Source organism: Merops nubicus, unplaced genomic scaffold (assembly GCF_000691845.1).
Source record: "Merops nubicus isolate BGI_N331 unplaced genomic scaffold, ASM69184v1 scaffold28201, whole genome shotgun sequence".
NCBI lineage: Eukaryota > Metazoa > Chordata > Aves > Coraciiformes > Meropidae > Merops > Merops nubicus.
In genome coordinates, this window is record NW_008591205.1 from 44512 (window position 1) to 65958 (window position 21447).

Here is a 21447-nt window from a genome sequence, read left to right on the forward strand (position 1 = left end):
GCACAGCTAAGGAACGACACAGGACCCCAGCCTGGGGTAGGCAGGTTAATTTCTGAAGATTGCCTAACTGATCCAGTTGCTGGATAGTGTTTCAGTGCAAAAAGCTCTGCAAGAGCAGAACTCTGGTGTGTTTATCCCTGTTTCTTAATAGCACTTAAAGTGTCTTCTAGACAGAGGGATCTTTGAGCTGGGATTTATTCCAGTGGAGCTGAGAACTCTGAGATAGTAAGTGTAAATTATTGTAGGAAAAATGGGTAGCTTGAGGAAAAAAAGGGATGTAATTCCCAACAGGCAATATATCACTGTTTCCAGTTGTATCTCCAGAGCACAAAGCAGCTGTAAAAATGCTCCAAGACTGAGTCACTTCATCAACCATGTTCTTCTGCTTCCCAGCTGTAAAATAAGGCTAATGCTGTTCTAAAGCAGATTAAGTCCTTTTCAAACTAGAAGCAAGATAAGCAGAGCTGTTGGGCTGAATATGTGCTCGAACCACGATGGAGAAACATGGGAGACCCCTGGTTAAATAATTCCTCGTCCTTCCATTCCCAGTCTCAGGTCTGTAGATGAAAAGCTATCATAGTTCTCTACAAGCAACCGAGGACTGGACAGGGAAACGAAAGCGTAGGTACCTTTCTCACCTTCAAAACAATCACCTTTCACATACCTTTTCTTGCAAATTTCTCCTGCTCCTGCTGTTGACTGGGGCAGCACTGCCAAGTCCTCCTGCACCCTGGCCATATGGCAAATGTCCCCCTGGTACCCGGGCTGAACACAATCCTCTGTGGTGACACCTAGGTCTAAGCTTGTAAGGCAAGGTTAGTGCTCTGTGGTTTCCAGGAAAGGAACAGGCTGTGGTTTTGTGTTGCACTGGGGTTGCCAGTTACTAGGACAAAGAGGTTTCTAATTGCAGATCTGTCTACCAGTGAAGCCCTAGTTTCTTAAATATGTTATTTGCTATTGGCTCTTGCTTCAAAAGCATCAAATGAAGGTAAATCGGAAGGAGTCCTTTGCTACTGACAGATCCAACATTGGAACTAAATGTTTGGGTTTGGTTTTTTCTTTTTTTTTTTCTTCTTAGAATCAGTTTGGAATAGCAAGACATGTTAAACACAAAGTGTACAAAAAGAACAGTGGGCTCAGTTGGATGCCTTGACCTCTTTTACAGTGAAATATGGACAACAGTATTTGACTGTTTACCTGGTGTTCAGTCAAATCTTATTGTCATCAATGAAAACTACTTTTTTTCTAGAGTGCTTGACCCCTTGGCATCCCTGAAATCCAGGGGATCAGTGTGGAAGCTGACTGAGGACTTCTATCCCTAGGAAGGTGAGCCAGGCTACTATTCACATCTCTATAGATCATAGTGGCTGTGACTTTTGTGAACAATAATAAATATCCTCAATGTTGCAAAGTCAGCTGCACAATGATCTTCGGCCTGCTAGGCAATAAGATTAACCTTATGCAACTTCACTGTTCTTTGCTCCTCTTTGCCAGTTACTTCAGTAGCATCTTCTCCTCATACTTCTCTGCTTGGATTATTTCTTGCAAGGGTCTGAGCCCCATCTATGATGCAGTTACTATTTCTGGTGGTGGGTTTTTCCTGTTTTAGAAATGACATGACATAGAGGTATACTGCAGCTTGAGAATAAGAAATAGATGTGATAACAGCTGGGAAAATGCTAAAACACATAAATTCCTTCTGGTGCTGAAAGAACAACCTTCATGATCTGCACCACATGGAATGAAGACAGCAGGACTACCCCTACATTCTTTGGATCACACAGTTGGCATGGTGAGGTAAAGAGTGGCCAAGATAGTAGGTGATAGTACAAGGCATTCTATGTAGGTGAAGACTTGGAGCAGTAGGGGTTAAAATGGAAAGATACCAAAAAGATGATTGTTGGCAAGAAGGCATAATAAAGCAGGTCTCAATGGGAAATGAAACTTGGAAACTGCTGCAGTGCATTGTCTGATAAACTGGGTATCAGAATTATAAGAATCTGAACTAGAAAGATTTTGAGCCTTCAAAGCCATGACTTTAGAAGAAAGCTTTAATGAGGTGATGGGGAAGCTGAACAAGGCAAGTGTTCACCACCATAAATTGCATGGGGAAGCTAAAGAAGCCAAGATTTCACCTCCACAAAATGTGGGTGTATTTCACTCCTGTGTAAGATTGCTCTGCAACACTGATTCCTTACTCTGACTGGAGACTGCCAATTTCTCCTTCCTCTAAGGTTTTTCACTCTGGTCCCTGTGACACTTCAAGTCCTCGAGTTCAAATCCTCATTGACGAATACTCAGAAAAGCACCATGTACTAGCCAGCAGCCTGTGATGCTGTTGAGTCATGTCCTCCTTGTATCCAGTGACTTCCGGCACAGAAACATATGCTCTATAGATTTTGCACCCAAATTCTTCTAATTGTAAAAATAAAAGAAACCTGCAGTCCTGTATATATTCTAAACCCCATGGGAGCAATAACATTTCTGTTAACTCACTGGGTTTGTTTCTTGTTTTTTTTTTTTTTTTTTTTTTTTTTTTTTTTATTTTTTTTTTTTTTTTTTTTTTTTTTTGCTATAGTTTAATGCATTTAATGCATATTTATGTGCTCTTTCATTATATATTTAATACACAGCAGTGCAAGTGGTGCTTCTTATAAGGATTCATCTTAGACTGCTGCAGAGAAAGACCATGGCAGCCTTTAAGAGCATTTTCTTCATTGTAATTCTTACAAAACTTCCTTCTTTCAGGAACAAAATTTATCAATAAACACACAACAGTTATGGCCTCACTCTAAAGACTGATGAACTTGAGGGACAATTCTGCTAAATGTAGGGGTATTTCAGTCATGCTGCTAAGGACGAAAAAGGCTTAAAATGTGGCTGGGCCTTTCCTTTGCTATACTTTGGTATTGCTAAAGCTCATCTGCAGTTACTTATCAGTTGGCATTTCTGGACTGTTTCAATACATGTAAGAGGGTTTTTAACTGATATCATAATAGCCATAAGGCCTCTAAATAAACTGAGATTTTAATAAAACAGAAATGAGAGCTTGTACTCTCACATTTATATTTTAAGCCTAGAAAGAAAAATCTGGGTGATTTTACATATTGAATTCCTTAGTAACAATCTCAGACATATCTTGTCCAGATTATTTAAAGTGCCTAGTTTTGTAATAAAAAGACGGACAACTCATAAGAACAAGTGTTCAACCAATGGACTGGAAGAGAAGCAGAGTTTTCTAAGGACTAAATCTGAAGCATGCTAAGGCTGTTGAAAGGACTTGCTGGATGGGGTTTGTCAGAGTAATTGTAGGTGTCACACTGCAGTGTATTCCTTGGAGCACCTGTGTTTTCTGAGCCATCAGTGCTGGCCGTGCTAGTACATCATCATGCACAATGGAGAGAAGCAGGTGTTTTCAGGGAATGGTTTGGGTGATCTCATCTTGAAATTGTGTCTTCCAACAGCATCCCAACATGTGTACCTCTCCCAGCTAACTGTGAAAGCATATTACACCGAGTAAATCATACATTTACTTTTTTTGAGTAAAGTCTCCACTGCAGATATGTAAAGTGAGGTGACATAACACATCGAAATTGCTGAAGGTGGCTTTCACAGGTGTAGCCCTTTTTTGTTAAATCTCAACAGGTTTGACATTTTCTGTCAAAATACAACATGGAAAGGAACCTTGCCATTGTCAAAGGGTGTTTTGAAGGTAAAGTGATCCAAAGAAGTCAAATATAACCACAATAAATTAACAAGCGTAGCTACTCAAAGGTATCCTAAAGTTAGTGAAGAAAAGCTGACAGCTGTCACAGCAGTGACAATGGTTGGGAAGTAGGTGAAAAGCTCGTTATATTGTTGAAAAAATTACACTTTTAACAGAGAGGAAGTCCAGGTATTGGACCACCTTATGGAAAATCAATCCAGCTCCTCAGATTCTGCTGTTGTATGCTTTCTTGTTGGCCTGGTTGAAACGTTTCTTCTGTCCTCTGGGCTCCCACAATTATTTTGCCTCAGATAATCAGAACTACTCAGCATGCTCCCGACTTTACACTGCATCTCCAACATGTGCTCTTGCACTAAAAGACTGAAAGCAAAGATCCTGATTCAGGTCTTCTTGCCACTAAAAAAACCTCCACACTCCCTGGGGAGATCATGTAATACAAGACCCTATTTTTGGATTAATAATGAACAGTGTTACTGGATCTGGGCTTTAGTTGCAGGCTCACCGGGCAAAGGAAGGCACTGACATTGCTATGTAGTTACAGATCATTTCTTCTTCTCCCTGTCTGTGGTACTGAGACCTAGATTCCTCAGGTGCAGAGAGCAGTGCTTTACAGAAACCATACTGGCAACTGAAACAGAAAATATCTGGACTTGTCAAACCTGGCTAAAAGAGACAACAGCCACAAAGACACATGCTTCTGGAGCAGAATGGCAGCAAATTCTCTTGTTTGCACCTAGAGCCCCTGGCTTATCAACGTGCCCCTTCTCTGCTCAGCCTGTGCCTGGGAGGCTGCCTACTCAGTGCTGTAGATCTGTAATCCAATTACCACCTGTCAATCAGGAAATACATGACAGTCCAGCTGTCTTAGACTTATCTGTCCTCATTTGCATACCTGCGTGCTCTAGCTCCAGCTCTGGTTTCAGGAGATACCCACTGCAACCTAGTCTTGCCACTGTGAACATGAGCATTGGCCCCTGCAAAGGATAAAATCTTTAGCTGGTGGCTTTTCCAACTGCAACCGAGTATAATGTCACTACCAAGGGGCTAACGAGCTATACAACAAACAAGGTGATAAGCAGGTCTGGGAGATGGCAGGAACAAAGCCAACTGTCTCCAGGCCATTACAGGACAAATAGTCAGACAAGCCCAAAAGCAAGCTGCTGGTTTGCATGCCTGCAGGCTGAATAACTGACCCTGTAAAGATGCCATCTCCTACAACAGCATACTACAAAGAAGAATGTTGGAAAATTTTGTGTATACAAAGATATAATGTTAGGAGAAAACCTGAAATAAGCCTCTGCCATCCAGATGAGAGAAGAGATAAAAGTATAAAGTGATCCAAATACAAGGCTTTTCCTCTGTCTTCTTTATCTGCATTCTTTATCTGCAAACAAGCTTTTAAACTTCTTTGCCATGGACTGTAGAGATCTTTCTACGGGGGAAGCAGGACACTGCTGCAGCTTTCAGCTGGGTAGGCAGCATGATCATCCTATAGCTATCCTTCTGTGCTCAAACAGCAGAATGAACAGGTTCAGGTGAGTTTCTGCCCTAAAAGCTGTGTTTTCCAGTTTCCATGAGCAAGAGATGATAGTCTAAAATGTGTAAGATTAGGAAATGTGGGGAGAGGGGAAAGCAGTCGCACAAAATTGCCTCATTCTTTTAAAAGAGTAAGGTTTTAAGGTGGCAGGATGTTGCTTTAGTATTTCTGCTAATCACTGGCTATGTTGTACTTCCTCCTGTAAAAAGTCACCTGGAATTTGACCTAGTAAAACGAGTAGCCAGCTTTGATGGAGACCTTTGGGGTTAGTGACCCATGCTTGTTAAGATTCTTACACAGAAAATACACATTAATTTCTCCAGATTCAAGACATATTTCAGGAACTTAATTCTGCAGGCTCCCACTGCTTTCCTTCTGCTCTGCTTTGACCTGCCTTACTGGCCTCTCCTCCCTTCAGCTGCGTGATAAAGGATTCTATGATTCTATGATTCTACATTCCTTTACTTGTACTGCATCGTTAGTGCATTTAAAGGTCCAAGTGAGATACCTCTAATCCTCCATTCCACTTCACCTTGTGATTAGTGGTTGTAGTGCAACTCATTTTCTTTTGATATCTGATGAAAATATTGTACCTTCAGCAACACAGGAGGACCATGTTTCCTTTCCAGCACTGCAATGAGGAACTCCTGAAACACTGTACTGCTTAGACAGTTAAACATCTCTGTAGTAACATGAATTCTTTCTAGAAAGGGTGATGCTATTTATTCAGGCAATATCTAACCTTGTCTTTTTTAAGTGGAAGAGAGTGCACAGATACTCCTGGCAATACTGACTTTAGATACCAGGTTTCTAGTCTTGAAAAATGCCTTGAAACTCTTCCCGACTTGCCCTTCTTCATGACTGTTTGCAATCTCAGATGGGATTTGCTGTTTGTGGCTGACAGCCTGAAGAAATAATATGTTTTACATCACCTCAAGGACGTTGCTTCTTTATTTTGGACTTTGTTTTGAAAATACATTTCAAAAGCACAGTACAAGGGCATATGTATCCTGAAAGCAGCAGGAAAATTTTAAAAAGTATATTAAAATTATTTCTGTATCCTGCTGCCCTCTTTTTGAAGTGAGTCTCCACCACTGAAAAGAAAGAGGTAAGCAGATCTGGAAAAAAATAAAGTAAAATGTTTGAATCAAATAATAAATGCTTTAAGTAACTAACTAAAAAACTGATCCGTGTACCTCAGCAAATGTTGTGGTCCAAACATTTCCTAAACCTAAGCTTTAAGTAAAACTTTAAGTTCCTAGAGAGAACTTTGAATGGGCGCAGGTCAGGCTTTGTGTGAGAAAAGGTTAAATCAGTACATTTTCTATTACAACTGCTCTTACAGACTAAGACTTTGGAGATGAATGCATGAATGAAATACATGAAACTATGTTGTAGTTCCTGTAATGGCAGGCAATCCTCTTCTATAAAATATACCTTGCCTTATTCCCACACTGCAAACTGGTAACTACTCAGAAGCTTAGAGCTGGCCCATGAAGCAGAGAAATGCCTGCCCAGAAAAGGCCAGTAATGCCACTGACCTCATGGGATCACTGAGGTTACTATCCATGAGTCACTGGTGTTCCTGTTCAGGACTAAGACCGGTGTTTGCAGCACCTGATAGGCTTCAATACTCTGCACCCGACTTTGTAACTCAACAGCCAAGCTCTACAGCACAGCTTTAGGGTAATTTCATGTTATTGCAATTTGCAGAAACCTCCCAAGATCTGTCTTAGGAACTCCATGTGTGGTCACAATAATGATGGAGAAGAATAGGACGTAATCTGATGCGATTTGATTTGATGGATTAGCTGATCCCCATGCAAGAGTAGAGGACTAACCTCATTTTCAAGCCAATATTACAACTCACACAATGACTGTTAACAGAGATACGCCTGGAGTTTGGGAAATCCAGCCAAAAGCTCTCATTTGCTTATTCAGAAGGCTCTGAATGAAAGAAATACATGATTCCTCGCCTTCTATGGCTCTAAATTTATTATGTTATTGATGTAGCATTTATATTTTTTTTTCTGGAAGGGGCAGGGCAGATTATTAGTAGCAATTTGCTTTCAGCCATAAATCATTTTTAGAGTGCCTCAGGCCAACCACAGAAAGTATTGTCCTTTGTTTAAAATATTTTTGGTAGAAAGAATCAGATAAAGTTGGAAGGAAGTAAATCAGAGGTTGCACTCACAGTCAAAAATGTATGGTCATTAGTTTGAATGCAAAGATTTGCTAAGATCTTCACAGGTAGAGCTTCACCCTTGCTGTCTGGAGAGATATATTTAACCTTTATCTACATAACTTATGAAAGCAAAATATATGTTCACTTCTTGAGATCTTAGAATTACTTTTTCCAGTGGCACAATGTTGTATCAGTTCAGTTACCCAAGAAAAATTAACAGTGGATGGTTTCAAAGCTATATACCAGCACTTAGGTCATAAGTATAACACTTTGGATAATACAATCACATCTTCACTGGAGAAAGTGCCAAACAGACAAGGGAAATTTGCTGTTGCCACCCTGTCTCCCAGAGTGACTGTCAGGTTAAGAGGACTCCTGCTCTTGTGTCACGTGAAGCCCTGTTATTCTTCCCACAAACCATTCTGAACAGGTATTTTCATGATCATTACTTACTGGCAAATAAAAACCAAATAGTCTTATAAAATGACTGGACTAAAATTCCAACTGAAGCTCTCTTCATTCCCCATTGGGAGTGGGGAGAGTCTGGGTGGTGGCAGTCCTAGTCTACATTTTGCCTTTACTTACCAAAACGTATGAGGAAGTCTGAGCAATGTGCAGATGGGTTGTCTATGACATAATTCATCTCCTCCAACAGTTCCCCAGCAGAAACAACATTGCTAATCAAGTGTCTGGCTACTTTTAAAGTTAACTCCACTGTTTTGATGCAGGAGGTAGGATTTTTCAAAATATTTCAGTTCTGCTGCACTTGATTTAGCATTTGTAGGGAATTTTGCCACTGACACCTTTGTTAGCACTGTTATGGCCTGTGAAATACTTGCAAAATCTTACCTAGAAGATCAGTCATTTTGTTTTTGTGGTGTGTGGTGGTTTTGTTTGAGTGGATCTCAAGATGGCACAAATCATCCTATTGATCAAAACAACAGCCAAAGGGACTCAGAACTGAAATCAAAGCCTTAATCTGTGTGTTGAAGCCACTTTTCTACTCTGCAGTGGGTAACACCAAAATCTTTCACCTTCCCCCTCACCCTCAATCTTTGAAATCCGCCCCCCCCCCACTTCTGTGGATGTTTAAAGATACTCTCTCACTGAACCTTCCTACTGAAGTACTGTCAGGTAGTAACTAACTGTAGTGCAACTGCACTTTTGCAGTTTTTTTCTGATTTTATTAGAAACCGTAAGTTATGCAGCAGTGAATTCTGACTGGGAAGAAGAAAAGGCTGAGTTAGTAACAGCAGACTTGCTTTACCTTTGGGTCATGTATACCAGAAAGCTCTTCATAGATCTTCTCTCCGACCATGACAGCAGCTAGGTTGGCTGTGTATGTGGACAAACAAAACAGACAGAAAATTGCCCACAGGTTCATTAAAAACCTTCCAGTCCAGCACTTTGGGGGTTTGATGGCAGCTGTTCTTCCAAACAAGATCGCATAGCAGACATTCAGGGCAGAGGAGAAAGAGAAGACTTTGTTCCTATTCCTTCCCTTGGGGGTCATCCCAAAAGGACTTTTCCACTCATATAAGGTGAGGAATATAGCTGTGATGTGTAGAGCAACAAATATCCCCAGCCACATAGTCCAATGAAGTGGCCACATAAAGGCTCCAATGGGAGCTGCTGTGTCTTTGGTCCTCACCAAAATGCCCAAGCTCGTTGAAAAGAATGGGCTGGTGAAATCAATCACCTGGCTGCGGGCGGTGTTAATGCTAAATGACGTCACTGCCATGTGAGCTGTGCCAGCAAGAAGGTCTCCCACCAGCCCTGTCCAGTGGCCATTCTTCCAGGCTCCGTATTTTCCATCACCAACAATGTACAAGTCAAAATCAAAATTCATATCCTCAGCTAACTTCTCCAGCAGGTCAATGCAGTAGCCGTAGCAGCACTTCTTCAGCTCAATGGGAACGGTGTCATTGCCTCCTTGAAGGGTTTCAAACAGGTTATCCAGCACGGCTGAGTCATTGGTCAAAGGATCCAGGCAAAGCTGCCCTGCTGGGCAAAGACCTTCATCATCTACATCTCTTGTAAAGACAAATGGATGCTCAATGAGAGTTACTACCCTGAGGTGCAGCCGGGTGGGGTGCTGCATGTGATTTTTATGTCTCTGAGCCTGTTCTGGCCATATCCCATAGTCCATGATTATCTTTCCTTCTTGCCAGCTCCCTAGACGAGTCCACATTGGGTTTCCAACAGGATCATGCTGCAGATTCCAGATGAAGAAGTTGTTTTCTGAGCTGACAATGGAGGAGCCTTTCACCTTAATGTGGCCACTAAGTCCATCAAAAGTCGTGTTGGCTAAAAACCTGTTGGAGGGAGAAAGCAGAGGAATTGGAAGCAGTCAGTTAAAGTCATCATGTTAAAGCACAGTCAGACACCTTGAATTTATGTTTAAGAGAATAGATTTGGGATGTTGTTAAACATTTGGATCACTAATAGCTTTCATATGGCATGATAAACAAACTGCCAAATTTATGACTAAGGCACTTGGGAATGCTCTTCTAAGTATCTAATGTAACTGAAAACTCTTCAAGGAAGATATTCTTTTTACTTACTAGAAAAAAATGAGTGAGAGAACACCAATTTTTTCAGCTACATTTGCCTCATAAATTAGTGAAACACAGGTTACTTCTAAGCCAAACTCACCAGATCTGTAGTCTGTTTTCTACACAAAAATTTGTAAGAAAATGGAAGAGTGGAAATTATGTATGAAACGTCCTTCCATGAAAAATCGTATTGCCTCGGTAAGATCTAACTCACTTAAGAGAGGCTACTGAAGTGCTGTCAAGTTTTCAAGCATTGTGAAGTGAACCAATCTCGATTAAAAATGCAAATTTGGCATTGCTTAGCCACTTCAGAATGAAGAAGGGGACTCGGTGAAAGATGTTTGCTCTAGGACCATCAGTTTTAATCATTACAAAAAAAAAGAAAGTTTCTTAAAATATCTGCAAAAGTAATGTTCTTAAGAGTGTAATTTTGACACTGTAGCAGGTCTCATGAAGTGTGCCAGTTTTGCACTGCATATTTTGCACTGAGATTTCTGGGCTTTTATTCTTCCAGATAGTCACAATAAAGTTAAGTATTTCCTTTGTACTGGATGCCAATGTCTGCTAGTAGTGGTCCTCCCTGTATGTTGAATTCAGCTTCTGGTAACTCACTATCAAAGAGCCTAAAATGTCATGGGTAAAGGAGCAGGGAACTGCACAGAAAGTAAATATTAAAAGCAGAACATCTTTTTTACTGCAAACACCCTGATCAGCTGAACTGCACTGTTAATCAGAAAGCTGCTGTGCATTTTGCAGGGGCTGCAGAAGGACCCTACTAAGACTGCATAAGTGTATGGTGATTCCACTAAAAACAACTGAGTTGGTGTAAGGTAAGTCAGGGTCACATTTGTCAGTAAGAGCTATCCAGAAGAAAAATTATTTAGCTGCCATAGTAGAATGTAACACCTCACATTAGTTCTGGGAATTAGATGAAAACAAGTATTGAAAGAAGCATAAAGGCTATAGCTGTCATTCTAGCCTCAACATGCAAGACATAAACTTCAAGTAGTGTTAATTGTTTATCAATAGTTAGGGTGGCTAAAAAATAACCTTAAATTGATTTGAAAAGGATAAATCCACAGCAGGTGTGTGTGCATATGTACTTGTGTTCATTTTCTACCTTTTGTTTTGATGACTTCCAATGCTTTTTGATGGAGTTTCAGTAGTTAAAACTTTTAGCTGTGTATATCATATCACACAAAGATCATGATTTAGCTCAAGATCATATCACTTTTTGTCCTCAGCAAAGGGTAAATTTACAAAACTAAACAGTCTAGTTTTGAGAGTGGTTGTGTGTGTGACAGCATTCTCTGAGGCAGCTTCAAAATTCTTCTTACACAGTCTATTTTGAGCAGGTTGAGTTTGGAGAAAGATGATAAAGCTAATACTGCCAAAAGCAATTGATCTGTACATGTGTTAACTTGGGCTTGAAAACTATACCTAGAAACACACATAGGTGTTTATAAGTGGGTCAGACACATAAATGTAGTTCTCATATCTAAAATCCTTTAGCACTTAGTCTAGTGTTAGCTAAACAATACAGTAAATTCATTAAGCAGTGGTGTCTGCCATTGTTTGACTAGCCCTTTCCTCCTATCCTGTGTTTCCTATTTGATGGTAAACTTGTATATTTGTGTATGTAAATACTATCAAGACAAAGTTTATATAGGGGAATGGAATCTTAATCACTAAAGAAAGGCTTATGTGCCCATAAACATATCTGGTTTTCATCTCTTGTCATTAGTCTTTGTAAAAAATTGCACAACTTCTTCCCTACAAGCCTGGCTGGGCTTATATGCTGAAGCCATCACTAGGACAGCAACAGTAAAACTACTGCATGTGTAGATTGGTCTGTGTGTAAAATTTTGAAAGAATTGTTTAACGGTGTTAACAGTTCACAAAATGCTAAAATACAGGGAGACAAGTCCTCAGATGGAACAAGCTAGCAAAGTTCTTATGAATTTGGTCCCATGTTGGTACCATAGCATGATAGCAGAAGGCTGCAGAGGAAGTGCTTTGGGAGTAGATGAAGCTGTGGAGTAATCCATTAAACTTATTTTCTGCAGGTAGGATGAGAACAGTGGAATTTATGCACTGTGTTCTCTGACTTCCACTGTAGAAATAAGTGTGCCCATGAGGGTGAATCAAGCTCTCTGCATCTGTCCTGTGGTTGAATTGTGTTAGGAGGTGTTACCTGAGAGATTTAGTAGCATTGAAATGAACGACTTTGCTACCTTATTAAGTTAGTGGCTTACTTCTGCAACTGATTTGCATGTTCTGTATTTTTGGTAGTGACAGGACATTAATCAAAATAAATGAGGGGAATCATGTGGGAGATGCATTTTAACAACACTTCATTTTATACACGAGTGGCTATGGCTGCTAATCATTTACATATGCTGTATGCAGCACCAGTGGAACTCATGCCAGGGACTTCACCTAAAAACTCCCTTACTCAGTAACTTTAGGAAATAGGAAAGAGGACTGGACTACACTATTTAAGCCATCAATCTCTAGTGTGAATCTTTGAGAACTGCAAATGCTGAGCACTGCACAGGCACATTGGCCATATCTGAGCAGTATCTTTTCAGCAGGGCTACTGACAGGTTTACATGGAAAAGACGATGTGTAGAAATTTCAGAATGTGAAGAGCCAGATCTGACAACTGAATGATTTTCCTTGATGCTGTGTCAATATGTGTGAGCTGAAGATCACACCAACAGGCTGCAACAGCTGTATCAAAGCTTTATGAGCATCACTTCAGTTTGATCTAGGAGTCCAAAGTGTGTCTTTGCTCATTTCAGCTTTGTTTCTCATGTGTTCTAAGAACTGCTCATTAAAGCTTCAGCAGTACTGCCATACTCCAGCAGCAATATCTTTGTACTACCTTTAAGAATCATTTAATTAAATGATTTTATTTTATTTCAAGCTTGACAGCTTGATCATCCCACATCTTTCTTGGAAAGTTTTACTGGAAGCAAGAACTAGAATGGGCAAGCAAACATCAGGCTCCTAAAACTACCCAAAAAGCAGAGTTAAAGCTGTAAGACTAGTTAAAGCTGCATAACTAATTAAAGAAGTATGACAAGATGAGGTTTTGAAATCTTAATGCTTTTTTAAGAATGGTCCCATGAGCATGAAGGAATAGATCAGGGAATCAAGCTCATCATTAGAGGAATGAAGGATGGAGACTTTCAACAGTATAATCTTCAGGGATTTGTACATCTATATCCACATCCATATAGGTAAAAGCATACTTTGCCATGAACCAGATCTTGGTCTTGTTCAACAATCATTATTCTGCTCCTGGGTGGCATTTAAATGTCTGCACAGCCAATGTACGAGTGCAGTGCTGGCAGTGAAAGCTCAGGTGTCAGCTGTGCCAGCTTGTGGGGCTGCTCTTTAACAACACCCTGCAGTGCAGGGAGGCAAAGGTCTGTGTCACTGCGCCTTCTCCAGCTCCCCCCATGGCAGCTCCAAGGCTACGTATCACAAAGGTTGGGTTCATTCACACATAAGAATGCCCATGTTAGTAAACTCTCAATTAAGCACCAGATAAAAGTTTCATTTTTGGAGGGACACCACTTGCCTAAAAGCACTTCTGCAATGGACAGCGTTGGTCACAGTCAAACCCCTCATCAGTGCTTGACGCCCCAGAAATTGCTGGTACCACTCAAGAGTTAATAGTCACGTGGCTAACTCAAATATATCAGCTTGGCCGTTAGGTATCTGTCTCACATACATCCTGTACAAACAGCTGCAGTGATTCAGGACAAGGGTTCACCTAACCTGTTATTTTGTCTTTAATAGGGTCCACAAGCCGATGCCTATGGAAAAAAAAGACTACACATACGATCCTTTTTTTTTGTTTTCCATAATACCTTTATAGAGAGAAAGGGACAATAAATTTCATTGATGTGAAATTGCATATTGTCTCTCAAAGTATAAAAAATGTTACAGCAGTCACTGTTCATGAGAGAGCTCATAGTTTTCTGTCAAAAGCCATGATGAAGAAGTATTTTGCAGGAATACTTTTTAAGAGCTACAATTTTGCTTTCCTTTTTCTTTGTCCTTTCCTTAGCCCTCAGAAAGTCTGTTCATAGAAGGACTGTCATTAAATACTTGTCACTTTAAGAAGCCTCTGCATGAGTTTTACTTTTCAGGGACTTAGGTATGATCTAACTAAAACAATCAGCATCACGAGACAAAAATAAAACCACAGGTCAGTGGGGATATTGCAAGGCAGTACAGTATTTATTCCCACGCCTTTTTTCGCTCTTTGGAAACAGGGAGGGGTTGACCCCTAAGTTTTGGATGAGTGCTGACTAAGGAACTGTTAGGATCTCAGATGGTTACCACATTATTGTAAAGATACATCTCAGGCATTCATTTCAAAAAATGTTGGAACCATACAAAAAGCTTCAATAACTTTTATCCTAACTCCATCCAACAAAATCAGTAGGCTGCAAAGCAGGTGTAATGGGAGGAAAATGTGCAACAATCACTGCATATAAGCTAGCTGATGAATTCTCATACTTAGCAAAGACTTTTTTGTTTGTTTTCAGAAAGAACCATGCATTTTTTCCTCTCATATGTTAAAATCCAGAATATTTCTAGATGTGAATCCCAAAGTGGTTTCGGGAGTAAGTTCAGTGATGTGCAGTGGTCTACAGGAATAGTTTTAGCAGAAGCTGGAAGAGAAGCCTCCCACGTGAGGTAACAAAGAGCACTTTGTAGTTTTGAGTGCTCTCACCAGCATCAGTGGCCTCTCAGGTGGTCAAGGAGCATCTTTTTTTGTTTCTTTTCTATGGAAGCATACTAGCAAGGGTTAAACATCTGCTTTTATACTCTGATTGCTTTGTAAGGACAAATATTCTGTGTTTTCTATTCTCTCAGGTATCTCAAAACCTCAGAGAATTTGACACTAGGCCCGGATTTTCACTCCTAGACACGTAAACATAAATACAAGACACTTTGAGTACAGGATCTATAGTCCAGCCTACGTTTACTGTGCAATCTCTACTTCTGTGGAACAGTGTCTTCTACAACTGGCGTCATCTCCCTGTGTGGCCAAATTTAAGTTTCAATGTTTGCGCAGAAGGAATGACTGAAACAAATGTCTGTGTGACAGAAGGTTAACAACACGACAGCTGAGAGAATAGTGGGGAGGTCAAGGAAAATTATTTTTCTTGTATACAACAAATATTAGCCACCAGGAAAAAAAAATAAATAAAAAAAAGGAAATACTTACTTAGACAAATACTGTCCTGAAGTGATGTTCCTTTCATCTGTGTCCATGCAATTCATTGTACTTGGAATAAGAGCTAGTTCAGGTTGAATCATGGTGGCTGCTGCTACAGCTCTTGCTACCAGCTCCATGGCATCCTGCACATAATGCTCAAAGACTGACTCTGTTGTCTTGCCATGAGCGATGAGGCCAAGCGGCAAACCTTCTGTCCTCAGCTCTTCCACGTTTTGTGAATCCCCAATAATCCAGTGAAGTTCTGGAGGCATCACACCAAATTGGGTGGTTATTTCAAAAATCCTTCGTGTTTTTTCCATGTCACATCCGAACATCACCATGGTAGATGTTGTGTCTTTGATGCTCTCCAGGTAAAACTGTAAGTAGTTCAGAAGGTCACTAGCTGAAGTGAGGTTTGCTGTGATGTTTATAATGGATCCTAGGTGGAACTTGGAGCTCTGTTGTGTGAGGAAGAGAAAATCTGTGATGTTCCACTCCTCCTGGCATAGCATCAGGCTGAAATTATACCAGTTGTTCATTGCAAGGATCGAGAAAGTGACATCAGCATCAGAACTCAGTGAGTTTTCTAAGCTCATCTGCAGATGAAGGGGATTCTGTAGTTAAAAATATGAAAAACACCTGATCAGAAACAGGCTGGACACAAAGTTAGTGATTTTGTTTTTTTTTTATTCACTCAGTTAAAAATAATCACCTGTCAACCAAATCAACCTGTCAAAGTGTGAGAAACAGGGAAATTTATACCTACCCAGCTTAACCAGACCTGTGATTCATGGGCTTCCCTGGCTTGAGTCTGAGCCAACTTCAGTAGTCACTAATGAGTCTGTTTCCATGAATCTGCACTTCTTTCAAACCATTTCTACTTTTGGATTTCTTGGAATACTCAGGCAAAGATCTCCCTGTTCACCTAACAGGGGTATAAGAAGGTAATGCCCCTACTTATTCAGGTTCAACCCTGGTGTTAATGTTAAAATTCAACGGATATTGACAAGTTCTTTGGCAACCAATATAATTCTGAGTCCTCAGGGTTTTTTTGTGTGTTTTTGTTTGTTTTTTTTTTTTTTTTTTCCGAGGTGTCACAGTCTACAATCAGTGCACATCATGAACTGCCAATATACCTCAGAAGACTTATTCTTTGGTAAAGGACATGTCATTGAATACTCAAGAGGTTAAGATGTGCAGACTCTGATTTCTGAGCTGAAAATATTTGATAAGTAAAAACCCCATACTAATTTTTTTCCATAGCATTGATGATATAACAGAATTTAGCCTGTGTGATGTACTCTAGGTGATCCTGCTCTGGCAGGGGGGTTGGACTAGATGATCTTTCGAGGTCCCTTCCAACCCCTATGATTCTATGATTCTTCTCAATACCATGGCCTTCAGCTTTATCTTTTCCACAAGGAAGGATGTGAGGCTAGTTCATCTGTTCTCTTAAGGTAAATATTCTTCCTTTCTTAACAGTTGATTCATAAATACTTCTCCCTCATTCTTATTCCTCCTCCTTCCCTCATCACAAATTTTTAGGCTACATACTTAGTAAGGAAAAAAAAAATTAAAGAATCTATGCAATGTCTAGCATTTTGCCATGCAATAATTCTCTGCTCTACCAACTACCAGGCTTTCAGGTAGCGCATTATGGACTGTTCCAACTTTTGGTTTCAAGTGAGAACTTGACCACCTTCAGTGTGGCTTTGCTAAAGAAGAAAATAAAATTTTACTTTACACTGGCATTTGCTTCCAGCCATGAGACTGTTCAAAAAAGGGAACTGATGACTGTTTCAGTGCCTCTTTTGGTTTATGAGATCTTTGTTGTGACTTTATGTCAACTTTTCTATATTCATGCTCCCACAAATTATATCTTACCCTACAGAGGAACCTCTTACTGAGCACTTAAGGTCTGGTCTTCATTCTCTTACATTTTCAGTAATTAGTATGCATTACTTATTATGTATTTTTTATATATATTATATGTATTATTAACTGTGAAGGATCAAACCTTTGCTGTTTTTAAAGTTAGTATAAAATGCTGTTATTTTAACAGTATTTTACTGTTCATTATGGGCTCCAGTTTGTATGAACCTTAGAATTGCCATTCTGATTTTGGAATAATATGATAATCACTCAATTTACACTAGTTCTACTAAAATAAAACCTTGGGCTCTGCAATAAGGTGTAGAGGGTGTAATGATAGAAAAAAAAGAATTAAACACCATTTATAAGCAGCAAGCTTTCATTGTGTTAACTTGCAGTTACATGAACTCTGTTTTCCACAAGAGATCATTTCAATTCAGAGCCTGATAAAGAAAATACTGTAATTGAAGATGCTCTTCTCTCTTTTTCTTATCTCTTGGTTTTGGTACCTGTAGTCTTTTTTTAACACAGGCACATGAATAAGCTAACTAAATAGATGGCTGTCCACAATCAATGCAGATCATGTACTGCCAATAAAACACAAGAGGATTGACTCTTTGATAAAGGACAAGCTACTGAATGCACAAGAGTTACTGGATGCTGTGCAGAACTGGTGAGGTCTATGTTGGAAAACAGTGCCTACTAATTAAAATACATGATTAGTTCAGAACAAAAAAAAGCATTGTGTATAGTATCTTGGTTTGGGAAGCTGACTTGAATAAATTAGTTTCTGGAAACTGAATCATTACAAACTTTTCTGAGGTTATGAGATGATTGAGTAAATTAACTCTACTTTGCCTATCGCTCTACATAGAAGGGCGTAGAAAGGATTTTCCTTGTGTCCTCTCTGTCCAAGATTAAGTAAAAGCACGAACACTCTACATGATGATCTGCCTTCAGTCACCAAAACTTGGCAAGCCTATTGTTTTAGCTGAGTGTTAAGAGAAGAAATGAGTTACTCAGACAAAGAACGATTTGAACCAGACCCCAGTCTGGTTTTGGTGCATGCCCATCATTGTTCTGGTAACACGCACTGGCACTTCATGTCCTAGCACATTTTGGGGATCGCTCCCAGTAAGCAGTATGGATAAGATTACATGAGAACTTGCTCTCCATCTTACCCATCAGATTTAGATCTTTAAAGACCTCTATGTCCTCCTAGTTTTACAGACACAACATGGCTTCTGCTCATCTATAGCACAGTTTTTCTAGCATTAAAACGCTTTGAGCTGATAAACTGTACACAAAGGGTAAAAATTACACTTTAGGGTCACTGGGCATCAGACTGGGAGCAGAGCAAACACAGAACTATGCACACATAGTCTAGAGAAAGTGAAACTCTGCCCCAGGGCCAGGAAGCTGGACATAATTTGACTCAGCAGTGCAGGTGGAGGCATTTTCCATCCGACTTGCTGTTCACAGGTGCAGGTCTGTAGCCCTGCAGATGCAGGCTTAATCCTCAGGAGCTCTAGCCTTGCTCCCTGCCTTACATGTAACATACTTGGATGTGTCAACGTGGTCCAATAGACCCCTCTTGTGCTGAGACACTGCTCCTCACTGAAAAGAGATGGTTTTAGGATGGACTAACTAAGATGGAGCTTGCCTTTAAAAACTGATTTTTGGTGTGAAATGATCTTTGCTTCAGCTGTCACTTCCAAAAGCCCACAGGCGCATCTACACGAACACTTAACCCCACTGTGATTTATTAGTTGCTGAATTCCCTGTTAATGTGCTTGAAAGGTAAACATTCAGCCCTGAAGAAGCAGCAAACAGTCTCTTTTTATGAAGTGTATTGGGACTGCAAACCTGCCTTCAGAATTCTTCTGACACAATGATACATATAAAATTCAGTCACTAGGCATTTTTCCTCTGCTTATCTTTCAGCTAATTCTCAGCCCACCATGCAAGCAACCCTGTAGATGTTGGGGAGGAATAGCAATTAATGAGTGCTTTGTACAGGGAGTAAGGGAAGGGGATGCCTGATTGATAGGCCATGTTGTTTCACATCCCAACCAAGACGAACTCTCTCTGGCCTTATCCAGTGAGTGGTTGGTTGAATTCACTGCTTTTGTATGCCAAAGAAGATCCCTTTAGAAAAGGATGTGGAGATGCTTGGAGATGTTTGGATCTAGTATGGACTTAATTTTATTCTGAAAGGTTTATTTCTACTTGTAGGATGCAGTTGAATATGGAAGCCCTGAAAAAAAATTACACAGCAGTCATATCTTTATACAGCCTTTGATATTAGTGTTCTTGATGCTTTTACATATTTCCATTGGTTTGCCTTTCTTTAAAATAAATAATAATAATAAAAAAAAAAAAAAACCACAAACCTGCTTTTTAACAAGGAACTTAGGAAAAATATTTATTCAGTCATTCAGTAGCAATCGTGGAAAGACCATAATTTCATAGCAAAGGCTTTTGACAATGTCAGTGATAGCTGAGATGTCTGCACCTTTGCACTTTTCAAGGAACAGAAGATTTATTACATGTTTTCAGTGTACTGAACTGTGCCCATCCATCCTTATTAAAGTTCTTCAGCAAACTCTTTCATTACCTCACTATGGATATTAGTAAAGTTTGACTATTTCAGTTAAATTGTCAATTAAAGCTCAAATGGAAATTCAGTTGCTTTAAGTTTGACTTTAAGCTGCCTTTAAAGATGGTTTGACTTGCATCATTTTTTCCTCAAATTGCACAGAAAAATAAACATTTGAATAATGTTGATTGTGATCTGTTTTTAATAATGCATTTACATTTACATACTGTCACTAGGAAAAACATTTTCTATGTCTATGACAGCTTAATTTTTTATTGCATGTCATTAGCTCCTGTTTTATAAGCCAGCCATGATCAACAAACTTCGGTATTTACTGAGTAAAGAACAGGCCCAGAATCCTTAATTTCTGACTAATTGCCTTCGGACTAGATACCAGCAGTCTTCCCACTGACTGTCAGTGGGCTTTGGACCAAGCCATTCATGGAATATTAAGCTTTACATGGTCTGATATATTTCACTCCTGTGCATCAACAGAGACTGTAACGACTTATTCGCTTTTTGTACCCCAGCCTGAGCAGTTCTGCAGTTTCATTGCCTAAGACACCTAAGATAGCATCTTCATTTAACAACTGAAACATGATTTGCAATTCATTAATGCAGTGGTTTTCAAGCCTCCATTTCAGTAGTCTCTAGACCCATCCTTAGCCCTTGCAGATCTTCTGAGCATGAACGCCTGGAGCTGGACTGACTTACATACCGAAGGATCTGTCCATTTATCTCTTCAACCAAATTTGTAATGCTAATTAGGCATGGTCACAGTGACATTTTATTTGACATTATGATAGCTTCATTAGCACAGTTAAAAACATATATGTGAATATTCTTTCTCTAACTGTGGAGAAGTAAATAACAAACAGAAAATATTCTCCTCTGACTCTCAGGGGCAATGGCAGTACTCAAATACATATGTATGACGAGAAACACAAAAGAAAAAGACTATATAATTACATCAGAGAAAGCACCACTGAAAGAAAAAAAAAAGCCTTTTGGCTTACAGTGCAACTGTGGGGACTCACAGCTTTACAGACATACAAACAGAGCTGAATGGCAGCTGTGAGCAAGCTGAACACGCAGCTTCAAAAACTGGGAAGCTCTTTCTTCCACGGTTGAAATTACAAAATGTAGTCTTAAAACCCAATTCCCTAAAGGCCTCGGGCACACATATTGCTTCTTCCTTTCATGCCATGAAAAAAAGATGCTATGAAATGTTATTTTTTTTAGTATCTTCCTTACTGCTGAAACGGCAATGGTTCAAGGAGGATTTTGTGCTGGCGGCTGACAGGCAGTGGGAAGGACTTCGGATGGAGAGCTCCTGCTACCCTGCCCAGCCAGCTGTGCAGCTTTCCACCACCTAAGCATCTGTTTAAGCAGCAGCATCAGTATGATTAAAAATACCAATGGTAAGTTTCTGCTGCTATTTAGACTTTTCATTCTCTGGGGAAGAAAATCCCAGACTTGCTTTGGCCCAAACAGAGGAGGATGACTTCCTCTTTTTCTTGTCTTGTACATGTCTCTACATACACACCTGTTTGACCCAGACCATAATTTGAAACACAGGAGGCTCCCCACTCTAAAGGCAGTTTTTTTCCAGATGGTTTAAAGGCTTCTGAGGGAAAAAGGCTAGCTTAGACTAGCCAGAGCTACACTGATTCCTGCAGAGAAAGAAGCCTGGCATCCATCCAGGCAATGCTTATAAGCAGACCCTAAAA

The 21447-nt window shown here is 39.9% G+C and overlaps 1 protein-coding gene across 1 annotated transcript in view; it reads right to left on the reverse strand.

The window, feature by feature from the left end:
* The window catches only part of GRIN3A (glutamate receptor, ionotropic, N-methyl-D-aspartate 3A), a gene marked incomplete at its 5' end in the record, with an annotated part of 39372 nt that extends 23512 nt beyond the window's left edge, over nucleotides 1–15860 (reverse strand). The window contains 2 exons of the mRNA XM_008950166.1: nucleotides 8717–9764; nucleotides 15256–15860. Coding sequence (XP_008948414.1) covers nucleotides 8717–9764; nucleotides 15256–15860 — 1653 coding nt within the window. The remainder of the gene's footprint in view (nucleotides 1–8716; nucleotides 9765–15255) is intronic.
* Nucleotides 15861–21447: the final 5587 nt, after the last annotated feature.